This window comes from Papaver somniferum, chromosome 3 (genome assembly GCF_003573695.1).
Source record: "Papaver somniferum cultivar HN1 chromosome 3, ASM357369v1, whole genome shotgun sequence".
In the NCBI taxonomy this organism is placed as follows: Eukaryota; Viridiplantae; Streptophyta; class Magnoliopsida; order Ranunculales; family Papaveraceae; genus Papaver; species Papaver somniferum.
The window spans coordinates 174280607-174293554 of NC_039360.1; the positions used below are offsets into that span (position 1 = coordinate 174280607).

The following is a 12948-nucleotide window of genomic DNA, read 5'->3' on the forward strand; positions in this document are numbered from 1 at the left end:
ACCTCTGATTTGAATCACCCATTTTGGTCACTTCTAATCACTAAAATCTCAAAATTCAAAACCCAAGTTTTTTTTCACTTCTTCTTCTTCCTCTCAAAAATCCCAACTCTCTCACATAAATTTGATTTATCTACTAATTCACCACTAATAATTTTATTTTTAATCAATTCTTAAAATTCCTAGCTAATCAAATCTAATCATAATCATTAACACTAATTATGTAAGGGTAGTTATGTCATTATCAAAAAGGATGGATAAGAGGTGATGTTATTTTTATTTAGTGACCCTATTTTGACATTATATAGTATGCCTCAAAAAAATTCAGTATGCCTCAAAACAGGTTTCATCTAGACTAGTTACCTATAGAGATATCTAGAGGCCCAGTTATCTATAGAGATATCTAAAGGCCCAAGACTTCATGTAAAGGTGTTAGGCCCATTTCCATCTATTAAAAGAACCATTTTTTAGGGACCATGGTTTTTTGGGGGGACCATCATCTTATTAGGCCAACCTCCCTATACTTATAAGGGGTGTCCTAAAGTTAGGTAAATACACATTTACCCTTTATTTTAATTTAAATTTAAATTTAAATTAAAACTAACTTAATAACTATATAAATCTAATCATATACATCTAATCTAAATAAATTTATTAACCAAAATCAAAATCAAAAACAAAAATAGGAAGGGAATCGAAATCTTTTAATTTTGAAAATAAATAAATTATTCTCTTCTTCTTTTCTCTTTCCTTGACGTTCCTCGTTCGATTGGAAAACCCATCAATCTTTTTAATTCGTTCTTTGATTGGGAAAATTGAGTAGAAATCATCAAAATATGGTCTAAATGGAAGTTAAAGTGGAATGTTCGGTTAGGAATAGTTTTAAAAAAACTAGTTTTGTAACCGAACATTCTGAAACCAAGAACACGAAGAACACTTCGGTTATCACGAATTTAATTTTTCGTAATTGAACTCTGAGTTCTGTTGGTTCCCAAAAAATGGTTTTAACCGAACTCCTCATTGAAAACCAATATATTGTGTTCGGTTGGTCCCCAAAAAATTCAAAAACTAGTTAGTAACCGAACTCTACTCATAAAAAAAAAACCCAATGTAACCGAACTGTTTTATTTTTCCCACTATGTGTACTCTGTTCGGTTGGTTCGCAAAAATTTCTAAAACTATCTAGTAACCAAACTCTACCTATATTACAAAAAGAAAGAAAAAATCCAATATAATCGAACTGTGCTATTTTGCCTACTATGTTGAGTTTCAATTTAACCGAACTTGTCCCACTATGTTCGGTTTGTTCGCAAAAAATCTTAACAAACCGAACTTTTCACTAACTGCATACATGTGGAGTTCAGTTAGATATGTTGTTGGGATAAAGTTTGCGAACTAACCGAACATTACTCTGTAAATCCTATAAACAAAGTTCGGTAACATGTCTGTTAACCGAACGACTAAAAACCTCCATTAAAGAGCGAGTTCGGTAACCTGCGTGTTTGGAAAAAGTAACCGAACTACACTTTCAGATGAGTTCGGTAACCTGTTCTTCACATAAGGTAACCGAACAAGCCCAAATCTACTCTAAAAATTTACTGTTTTTTGAAAATTTGGAGCAATTCTACCAACATTATCTAAGTTTGAAGCATACCTGGGTATCCAAATACTCTTCCTCCGGTTGTGGTTGGTAAAATCCATCGTTTTCATGTTTTCCTTCTTTATCTTCTCTAACTTTACTCTCTCAATAATTCTACTTCTTTTAAAAAAAACCATCTGATTTTTTAATCTCACTAATTATCTTTAACTTAACCATTTTACTAATCATTACACTAACTAATCATTATCCAAAATTAATTAGGAAGGTAATTTAGGTATTAATATAAATATCTAGATAAGGGATGACGTAGATTTACTTCTAATGTCTTACCCAAAATAAAACCATGATCCCCGAAAAATCGTTCTATTAAAATAGTCTAATCTCAACGTGAAATTGCGGTGCCTATAATCAACTGCAAATTTCAACGTGAAATTGGTGTGCCTATAATCAACTGCATGTTCCACCAACTCACTCCCATACCAAGACATGCACAGCATTTACCAAAAAGCTGTTAGCCGAGTCTATCATAGGAAGGAAAAGAAAAAGACTTCTTTTAAAGAAAAACAAAAACCAAAAGAAAAAAATGAAGTTACAAGAAAATAAGAAAAATTTGGGTTGGTGGATGTTGTTTTTCATATTGGCATGTACTTGGCATACTTGTATCAAAGCAAATCAAATGAAAGAAGGAATGCAAGAACTAATGTACTATATATAGACTACTCGAAAACTAGATGATTTTGGCATGTACTTGGAGAAAACAAAATGTAGTTGTTATCTATAAGAAGTATAGCATATATATGAACATTACAGATACATAATCCTTAGAGAAAGAGCATGCATGGAGAAGATCTGTCACATGTTGCTAAAGTTCTAATGTGATTTTCATCAAACAACTTTCACAACATGGGGTGTAGACAAGTGTTTTTTTTTTTTTCTTAATCAATTGCATCTTGAAGCACAACCGCTGACCTACTATAATTTAGCAGACATGTGAATTCACAACCCTGCATGTCAGATTTTATTGTCATCTAAAAGAACAGCAGCCGTAGAACGTGCCTTGAAATGTAGAACCTGATTCCCTGTATTAACAGATTGAGGAACCTGAAACGATATATCACTGGTAGTTTTCTAGAGTACAAGAATGTAACGTACTCCTAGTAGGGGCGATCACGCTGCAAAATAATGTGGGCTAACTTATCTGATTCCCCGCCTAAGCCTTTATCCTCCAGAAGAGGACATTGTTCTAGTTGTACAATTTGTAGTGCCGTGAGGCGTCGCATCTGTTCTTCAGAAGGAAGACTCTTCAGCTTCTCACAGCGACGGATTACCAATTTCCTAAGGAAACAAAAATTACCCAACCAGTTTGGCAGAGTCACCAAAGAAGGAAAATCTTCCAAAATAAGATGCTGTAATGAAGTAAGGACTTGAAGTTGGTCCGGCAGGCATTCCAAGTCTTCTGAAAACCCACCAATGTGCAAGTACTCAAGTTTTGATAGGTCTTGCAGACCATCTGGTAAAAACTTCAGTCTTCGGCAATCAACGATACGTAGATCGTGGAGTGAAATCCAGCCTTGAACAGTTGGCAGACTCGTTAGTTTAGGGCAATGATATATTCGTAATGACTTGAGAGAACTGTTGTGACGTACTTGAGATTGATGCGCTTGCTGTTTTGGTAGAATGCCATCGAAGTTCTTACAATCACTAATTTCCAGAATCTGCAGGACACCGTTGCCTTGAAGCAGTCCATGAGGTAGACTCGTAAGCTCCACAGAACGTGTTATCTCGATGGAAGTGAGAGTTTTTAGATTGCTTGCCACCAGTGAATTTATTGCTACACCAATGCTGTTTGAAACTTCGAATTTTTGGAGAGATGGAAACAGAGTTGGTGTAACATTTAGCTTTGTGCATTTATCAATCTTCAACCACTCTAGACAACCAAAGCAAGAAGAAGAGGAGTTGAACCACTTCAAATTGGACATCTCACTTAGGTGAAGTTCTTTCAAAGCACTGAATGGCTCTTCACTGTCTCTATAGAACTTGTCATCAATTAATGCTACTGAATTCATCTTCCGTAAATGAAGCACCTTAAGAGACTTAAGTTTCCCTAGAGCCGGAAGAAGTTGACAACTATAGCAATTAACCAAAGAGATAGATACCAATTTTGGGAGATTAGCAGGCAACCATGTAGGGAATTCTCTACCCGGAAAGTTGTGAATGACAAGGTTTTTCAGACTCTGGGGAGGTTGGAGATGTTCTAAAACATTAGAAGCAGTGTCGGTATGCTTGCCTGTATCCTTGGACCAATACAGTTCGACATGGCTAATTTTTGTCTTGTTTTTCAAATTCGCGTCCTCTGCACCACTTTCATTGCTTACGTTTTCCAAATTATGAATCTGCAATTTACCTTCAAGAAGAGAGAGGACTTTTAACTCTTTTATACCGAAACCACTGTCCTTACTTACAGCAAACACTGATAATTTCTGCAGGCAGCTTAGTTTACTTAACTCGAATGGCATTTTAGGCTGACCACTTCTGTTGTTACTATTTATGAGATGCCTCAAGCCGATCAGTTTTCTCATCTCTTTAGGAAACTCTCTTAAACAACATGACTTGAGCTTCAAAGTTCGTAAATTGTATAGTTTAGTGAGAGAGTCTGGTAACGTTGTTACAGAAGTGTACGAGATATCGAGGTAACTTAAGAGTTTCAGTTTGCCTATCGAAGATGGCAACTCTCTGATTGCACTGTGACTTAAATCCAGAACACGTAAGAAGGTCAGCTTGAAGCACAAATCCTCAGGGACTCTTTTAATGATCTCCTTTCCGACTCTAGAAACAGAATAATTTAACGTGCGCAATTTCATTGCCTTGTACGTCCCGGTCGGTATGTATGATATGTCATGATCAGTCCCGAACAACAAGCACATACGACGGATTCGATCCATTCCCTTTCCTTCATTAATCTCGCTAACGTCCACTATTGAGCATTCGGCCTCAACAATGGATGGTTCAAGATCATGAATGAGATCGTTTATCCTGCATGACTTTATTTCACCCGAGACGTTTCTTTTCACAATTTTGAAAAAGGAATTACACATCAAAATATTAAAATATTCCTTGCCTATACTCTCCAGAGCTCTGACTTCCATCGAGGAACCAAGAAAGTTTTCCGCCATCCACGACCGAATGAGCTTATTTTTGTTAATGACCGAGCATTTATGAAATATGAAACAGTACGAGATGCATTTTTTTAGAGGTGGTGCTAAATGATCATACCTCAATTTCAATATACCCTTGAGCCTTTCATCCCGCTTTTCAGCATCCCAAATTTTGTTGTTGAGGACGAACAACCAATCATCTTCATGTTTTTTAGAGCACAAAAAGCTCCCAATAATCTTTGCAGCCAAAGCTTCTCCTTGACACTTCTCCACAATTTGCCTTCCTATTCTGGTCAACTCGTCGGTCTTACCTAATCCATTTCCGAATGCAATTTTCTCAAATAGAGACCAACAATCTTCATCACTCAATTTTGACAGTTTCTGTAGAGAAACCTGCTTCATCTGACCAAAAACTTCCTCCTTACGTGTAGTCGCTATTATTTTGCTTCCTTGCAGGTTCATCGACAAATTACTCAGCACAAAGCCCCATTCGATATCTCCGTTGTTCACGTCATCAAGTACTATACAGATCTTCCCCATCCCAAATCTTTCTTTTAAGCTTTTCCGAATGACATCGACGGTACCCAATGGTGAGACACGACGTTTCTTTCCATCAATGGATTCCGCAACCTTATTAAGCAGCTGAAACTTATCAGAACATTCAGATATAGGGATCCACAGTTTTGAAGCAAAATGATCGGTTAATGCCGGATCTTCATACACCATTTTAGCAAGCATGCTCTTGCCAATTGATTCCACGCCAACTATGGCAATGATTGAATGATTATCTTCAGCCAACAATTTCAAAATCTTTTCTTTTTCAACTACCCTCCCAACAATTATTGAATCATCTACAAGGTCAGGGTAAGCTTCTCTGTGTTTCCGTTGCAATTCATCACTAGTAGTACTATTATTCTCCTTGGGAACAAACTTAAACTCCTTCATAGCCTTTGAGATTTCAACCAAGGTTCGAGTAACGTTTCGAACCTTTTGAGCCACAGCTGTAAAATATGGACTACATAGATTTTGCACCTGATTTTCAATTTTACGTTTTCGAACTTCATATGCGAAGTCATGAAAAACATCTTCGGCGTCATACGCAGCTTCCATCAAGTCGTCAAACCATTTTTTTACTGCTAAACCATTCTCTTGATCTTGCGCCTTCTTCTCCGCATCATATAATACGTCTCGAATACTGCTTAGAGTGTCAGAGATCTTTTTCATGTCAAACTTGACAGAAACAAAAATAGGGTCTGAAGTAGATGAGATCAAGTTGTCTATCAAGGCTTGACTTGCCGGTGCACCAAGAATTCTTTGAGTCTCCATTTCTCGATAAACTGATGAAGAAGAAAAATACAAGGATGATGATGATGAAGAAGTACAATTTTCTCTTTCAACCAAATTCAGACCTCCCGCTTAGGAATAACAAATTAAAAAAGAATAAAAAAAAGGATTAAACAGTACAGTTGCAGGAGAAGGTAAGAAAACTCCAAGTAATTTTCAAAGAAAACATAAATAATAAATAAACCAAAACAAGTCGTCGATCGATCCTAAACTAACGCGGCACATGCAATTATAGGCCGCAATAAATAAGTATATATACAATTAAGATGATGTTCCCTCCCAACTTCTTCCCCCTCCAGGTTGATACTACTCAGCATCCACGTTCCAGCATCATGTGCATCGTGTAATTGAAAATGAGACTGTCAAATAGCAGTTATCACACTATAAGTTAAAAATCCTTTTTCTTAGAAGTCAACAGGGTAATTCCATGGTTACGCCCTCCTGGACCTGGTGTAGTTAGTTAATTGATCAAGTGAGATATTGCAACACCGTCTTCATCTTTCTTCTGTGTTGTTCTGCAGGTTGCTTGGTTTTTGAAGCATGCCCAGCCGTGGAGAAAAGAACCGACAATACCGTAGTAAGAACTTAAAATTTGATTAACCAGGCCAAGACAATTCTATTTCGTCTTAATTGTTTTACGGGTTTTCACTAATATTTTCTTGAAATCCAAGGTCTCACTTTGAAACAGATTAAAGATGCTACTAAAAATTTCAGCGAGAAGGTCATTAGTGAAGGTGGTTTTGGACCAATTTACAAGGTTAGCTTATTAATTGTTTCTAGTAGAGCGATGAAGGTTAATTTCTTGAGTTATACACACACTAATAAGACCCATAATTTCAGGGCAATCTTGATGGGACACCAGTAGCAGTGAAAAGGCTTTCTACAGATTCAAATCAAGGAAAAGAAGAATTTGAAAATGAAGCTAACATTATGCCTGATTTGAACCACCCAAATCTTGTTAAGCTGTTGGGATCCTGCAAAGACAAGAACGAATTCTTATTAGTGTACGAGTATATGCCAAAAGGTCTTCGGAGTGTTTTATTTGGTAAGTCATTATAGTTCCTAGTTCTATAGATGTACTATCTAGGTACCACCACTTACTATACATATGCTGATATCTTTTACTCATTGTGGCAATGTACTTTGGCAGACAAATCTAAAGATCCTCAAAAACTTGAGTGGAACCAAAGATTTATAATTTGCCTTGGAATAGCAAAAGGTCTTGCTTATTTACATGACGAGAAAAATATTGTTCATGGTGATGTTAAGCTCTCAAATGTTTTGCTTGATCAAGCTCTACATCCCAAAATATCAGATTTTGGATTGGCTAAAAGACTCGAAAACATAAAGAACACGAAAATCCCAGCAGTCGGAGCAATGTAAGAAAGAACATCTCTCTCTCCTTTTTAGCTCTCTGTCGATTTCTTCTTTCGGTGAGTAGTTTGGATTATACTTGTCTTGGCAGGGCGTACATGGCACCTGAATATGCTAATGAAGGTATCTTAACTGAAAAGGCAGACGTATATAGCTTCGGAGTAGTCACTCTTGAGATTATGAGTGGAATGCTAAATAAGCCACTACCTCAAAATGCTGAAAGTGTGTCCCTTCCAGATTTGGTAAGTAGTTAAAAGTCCAATGTTGATCTCAACTCTAATATAATTGTGATATAAGAGATTTCTTTTTCACTGTAGGCTGCTGATTATAAAAAAAAGGGAGACCTTTTAGCACTGGTAGACGAAGACTTAAAGGTGTCTATTTTAGTTGAACAAGCTACTAGGGTGTTGAACTTGGCATTGTCGTGTACATATATCTCTCCGGGATCAAGACCCTCCATGTCTTCTGTGGTTGAAATTCTCGACCCTGTGTCGAAAGCGAATAACATTAGAAGAAGCATTCTCCCAACTAACATCATCCCACATACAAACTCGGGTGGCACATCAGGAGAAATTGATCCCCCAAACCAGGCTATTACTTTTAATGATACTCGGATTCCTGATCCAGAGGAACACATTACTGATATGCCAGTTCTTAGTAACGGGGTGATGGAACTCAACCCAGTAGATGTTGCTACTCCATCAAATGCTGGCACGACTACTGACGACGAGGATGAAATTGAGTATGATGAACCCATTTTACAAGATGGTAACTATCGTGTCGAATGTTCGGAAGCAGAATTTGAAGCTGGATGCAACGAGTGGAAAGATTCTTTGGTGGGATACGTCTTGGATGTGACAGAACCCTTAAATATAGACAAAGAGAAGATTGAACAACTCTGGGGAGTGGCGGGAAATGTTTCTGTGTTATATCTGGGAAACAATAAGTTCTTGTTCCGGTTCAAGTGTGTGGAAGATAAGATCAGAATTTTGGAATCATCGGAGCTTTGGCATATCCAGCAAAGACCATTGGTTCTCATTAAATGGAATTCAAAGTTCAGACTTAATCAAGCTATGGAATCACAACCTGTCTGGATAAAGATTTTCAACTTACCTCTCTTTCTTTGGTCTACTTCAATTCTAAAAAGGGTTGGGAGGAGATTAGGAGTTCCATTGTATGTTGACCGGAAAACAAAGAACAGAGAGTGCTTAGAATATGCTAAGGTCTGTGTAGTAGTCGATGTAAGAAAACCACTGCCAGATTCTTGGAATATTTTGGTTCTAGGGGAAGTCTATCAACTGAACATAGAGTATGATTGAAGACCATTGAGTTTGAGTGACTGGTCGACTCGTTTTGCATACATTATCAAAGTCGTGTTCCATTATGAAGAAAGTAATACTACATCCGTCCCTAATTTAATGACCTTTATCGTAAATAAGTGGAGTGATACATTAGTATTATTTTAAAAAATATGTAAAATTTGATAATCATATTTATATTCATTAGATATGTGTTTTAAAATATTTTCCGATGATATAAAGTTTATCCTTTGTACAGTTTGAGAGATAAATCATTTCTAAATTTACTAATAAATTTTAACTATATCATCTAATTAGGGACGGAGATAGTATTAATATATAACACGATTCAAATTTATCGTCTTATTAGTCTTATCTTGATCGGAAATAATCAAGATAAGTGCTATTTGTTTTAACATTTTCTGTCTTGGTGGATGGAGTCTTTAACATTTTATAGTGATCATCGTGATATTCTGCTATTTGTTTTATAATTCAGTTTAGTGCGGCCTTCGATGTTTTGGAAACAACAATGTTCAAAAGGGTTGAAGTCCATGGGGTGGAGTCAAGATTTGTAGGTTGGCGGTGCAAAAATTTGTTTTTTCTATTATTAAATAAACAATAATGGATTTACACCATACTTACACTCTTATTCACTACTAGGTCCACATTAGACTTCATAATAAATTGGTGTATTTTATAAATTTTTGTCAATAAGGAGTAATTTTTTTGGGGGATTTTGTGTTTCCCCTCAAAAAAGATACATATTTTGCAATACCCCTTTATAAATCACTAATTGGTGAAACCCCCTGTCCGTTAACTTGACCGTGATCTTCTTGTTAAGTCAGCACATGCGACATGCGTGTGTGTAATTTTCCCCGATCAGACCTTTATACCTTCCAACACGTCATTTCACACAAAAGAGAAAAAAGAACTATTGAATCGAGTCAACCAACCACCTCCTTATCTCCTGTTCTTCTTCTCTCTGTCTCCCATTCTTCTCTGTCTAATATTGCACCACCTCCATTAATGGCCACAATACAGGTCATAGTTTTTCTTTTGTGAAAAATACTAGAACCCCCTACTATATGGGTTCAATATATAGAAGCCCCACTAAATGGATCATACATTGTCAACTCCATACTTTCAGAAAATGATATTACTAGGCCCAAAATATCAAATTTTCTTCAGATCTGGCCCATAATTAATTATTATGAATTTTAATAATGGCAACACTACCCTTTAGTATATATACAAGAGGAATATATCAGAAGATATTTCATTTATTAATTCTCTTTCTCTCTCTTCTCCATCTCTTTCTCTCTCGACTCCAGCGTTTCAGATCTGTGAAGAAGACGAATCGATCCAGTAGTTTTTGCAGCTGATCATTAGTTAATCTTCAAATATGAATCATTCAATCGATTTCGTTTGAATCTAGGTTTTAGTTGGTTTTTAAGCTGCATCAGGTTAGGTCTCCCTTGGATCGACTGTTTTTTTTTTTTTGAAGATTTTGAATCGAATCTAAGTTTCAGTTGATTCGAAGCAGCAGAAATCAATTTCCGATTAGGTTCATCATTGTTACTTTTCTTAGTTCGATTAGGTTTTTGATTTTATTTTGATTGATTCTGTTCAGATATGAGAAGAAGAAACTGATTTTTTTTTTTAAATCAATCGAAGATCTTCAATGTCGTTTTAACCCTAATTACTTACTTTTTATGCAGATTAAACAATAGAATTAAGAAGATATTCAACAGCAGCAGAAATAAAATCGTCGTATGAGAAAAGATCTGAAAATCAGTAAGATTTCTCTCATTTTTTATTGAATCAACAGGTTTTAAATCTAGGTTTTGTTGGTTTTGTTGTTGTTGAAGCACTTAACTACATTTTGAAGCAAGATTTGAATCGATTCAAGCACTTAAGTAATGGCTAATAGTTGCAATTCTATGAATAAATTCTACTTTACCGTAGAATGAGTGGAGAATTTTAGTTTTGTGTTGTCAATATTAGCTAATGGAGTCAACTGATGACTTGTTGGTGTTTTTATTTTGCGTATTTTGGATCTTGTCTTACACATGTTGAGTTTGATTAATGAATCTGTGTTGGTGGTGGAGGTGCAGGTTCTGGAGGAGGAGGAGGAGGCGGTGGCGGTAGAGATGGTGGTGTTGGAGCAGGTTTATAGGAGGATTTGAAGTCAGTGGTGGTGTTTTTCAGAATGAGAATTGAACGAAAGAGCTGACTGCAAGAAATATTATGTTGTTTTCAGAATATTGGCACTCTGTTAAATAGCACTATACGAGCCAAATTTATTACCTCTGGAGCAGAATTACCGAATGAAAGGGTGCAAAGGTGCAGGAAGGTTTGATACAACTACAGGTCTATCGCTCTACTTGAACATCATATGCAGGCGTCAAAAATTAGTTATTAGTTGGTTTAAAGATTACCTAACTTATCATGGTTGTTACTAGATTTTAGCTGATTTAATTGTGAAAACTAACATAAAACGGATTTGTTTAAAATGTTGTGCAACTGCGAAGTGGATGCCTTCGGATTTTACGAGTATGCTAGGTATATGGATGTGTAGTTAATAGTTACACATGTCAATTGGGTGTGTAATTGCTACTTACACATGCAAATTTAATGTGTAACTTCTAGTTACACATGCCAATTGGATGTGTGATAGTTCAGTGAAGCTGAAAAATGGGCAAATCGGTTTACTAGTTTGCATATATGCCTGAATTTTCAAGAAGTTAACTGGTTCTAATTATGCACAGATGCTAATTAGCTGTTAATTTAAGATGATTTGATTTAGATTGATGTGTGTATTTTTAGATATGAATAATAAGTTGTATGAATTTGCTAATTACAAGTTATGGATGCGTTGATTTCAGAGTATGAAAGTTCACGGAGAGATGTAGCAGTGTGCAAGTGGTACAGATGCAAATTTGGCATTGGTTTGTAATGAACTGGTTCTGTTATTGCTATGGGATGAATGTGAATAGCTCAGGTATGCACTGGTTGAAGAATCATAATGGTTTGAGTTAATGATGCTCAGATAGATGTATGTTAGGAGTTACCATTACAGGTACTGGAGCAGCTGCAGTTAAGACAGTGGTAATGGAATAGAGGAAATGAAGCTGGCTGGTGTTGAGATTTGTAATCATCACCTGAATGTAATATTCTTTTTTTCACCGATTGGGATACATAATATGTAGTGGGAGGCTCACTCAATATAAAACTAGCTATAGAGAAGTTGCTTAGAGGAAAGATAGAGATGAAGTATTGTACTGATTGTATGTGTCAATGCAAGTTACACATGCATATTAGATGTGTAACGGCTAGTTACACATGCTAATATGCATGTGTAACTAATGTTTACATATGACATGTGCATGTGTAACTACTGATTACACATGCATTTTGTATTCCTAGGCAAGAAAAGAAACTAATGACCGAGTCAGTTCCATGGACGGAGTTAAACTCGTTACATGTAGACTTCAGTAACTTTCTACCCCTAAAGTAATCAACTACCTGAACTACCTAGAAGAGAATACTTCAGTTGAGTTACTAACTTGACATAGTTGCTTGATAATTTGAGTTTGGTTTGACTTTTTTTCTTCTCTTTGTAGGTTGTTGGTGTTGTTGGATTCATGGATCGTCGACTAGATATTCCAGAAACACTTGATCTGTGACTTGCATCCACATAGAGGATTGCTAGCGAAGGTAAATGTATTTTATGTCACAGTTTCTTTCTTCACAACTCAATTAAGTGCGCCAACTGAGACCCAGCTTCTGTTATGTTCAATACACACAGTGAAATAACTATAAATCGTAGTGGTATATGGAATAATATAGTCTAGGTCAAAAAACTACATTGGTGGATTGTATGTGTAACCGTAGTGGTATATGGAATGATATTGATGTAGAACATACATTGGTTTCAACAGATGAAATTCTTGATTTAGCAGGTTATTTGCTAGAAACACTAATCAACTACTAGATCTCATATTATCTGCATAATTTCTCACAAATTAAAGTTTTTGGTTGTTTTCTGCAAATATCTCAATACTAACTTATCATATGATATGTTTGTTTAAATTCCCTTCCATTGTATTTCATAGGTTTCCTGCATAACTTTAGTAATATAATAGTTCCATACTGGTCAATTTGGCTATGCTTTTGTTTC

At 36.0% G+C, this 12948-nt stretch overlaps 2 protein-coding genes across 5 annotated transcripts; one reads left to right on the forward strand and one right to left on the reverse strand.

The window, feature by feature from the left end:
* Positions 1-2751: 2751 nt before the first annotated feature.
* On the reverse strand, positions 2752-5292 carry LOC113360358 (putative disease resistance protein RGA3). Its single transcript, XM_026603873.1, has one exon. The coding sequence runs from the start codon at positions 5290-5292 to the stop codon at positions 2752-2754; it is 2541 nt and encodes an 846-aa protein (XP_026459658.1).
* LOC113361909 (serine/threonine-protein kinase PBS1-like) lies at positions 4717-8871 on the forward strand. Of its 4 annotated transcripts, XM_026604994.1 has the most exons (8): positions 4717-5342; positions 6618-6673; positions 6785-6853; positions 6937-7141; positions 7247-7315; positions 7412-7475; positions 7562-7712; positions 7788-8871. In XM_026604994.1, the coding sequence occupies exons 1-8, from the start codon at positions 5321-5323 to the stop codon at positions 8787-8789; spliced, it is 1638 nt and encodes a 545-aa protein (XP_026460779.1). In that variant the 5' UTR covers positions 4717-5320; the 3' UTR covers positions 8790-8871. The 4 variants fall into 4 exon arrangements, with proteins under 4 accessions (XP_026460779.1, XP_026460776.1, XP_026460777.1 ...); XM_026604991.1 differs by having other exon boundaries at positions 7247-7475; XM_026604992.1 differs by having other exon boundaries at positions 7247-7475; positions 7809-8871.
* Positions 8872-12948: the final 4077 nt, after the last annotated feature.

Coding starts and splice junctions, on each gene's coding strand:
- LOC113360358 (XM_026603873.1), bottom strand. CDS start 5,292: ATGGGGAAGATCTGTATAGTACTTGATGACGTGAACAACGGAGATATC.
- LOC113361909 (XM_026604991.1), top strand. CDS start 5,321: ATGACATCGACGGTACCCAATG. Junction 7,476..7,561: donor ATCCCAGCAGTCGGAGCAAT/GTAAGAAAGAAC, acceptor TTGTCTTGGCAG/GGCGTACATGGCACCTGAAT. Junction 7,713..7,787: donor GTGTGTCCCTTCCAGATTTG/GTAAGTAGTTAA, acceptor TTTTCACTGTAG/GCTGCTGATTATAAAAAAAA.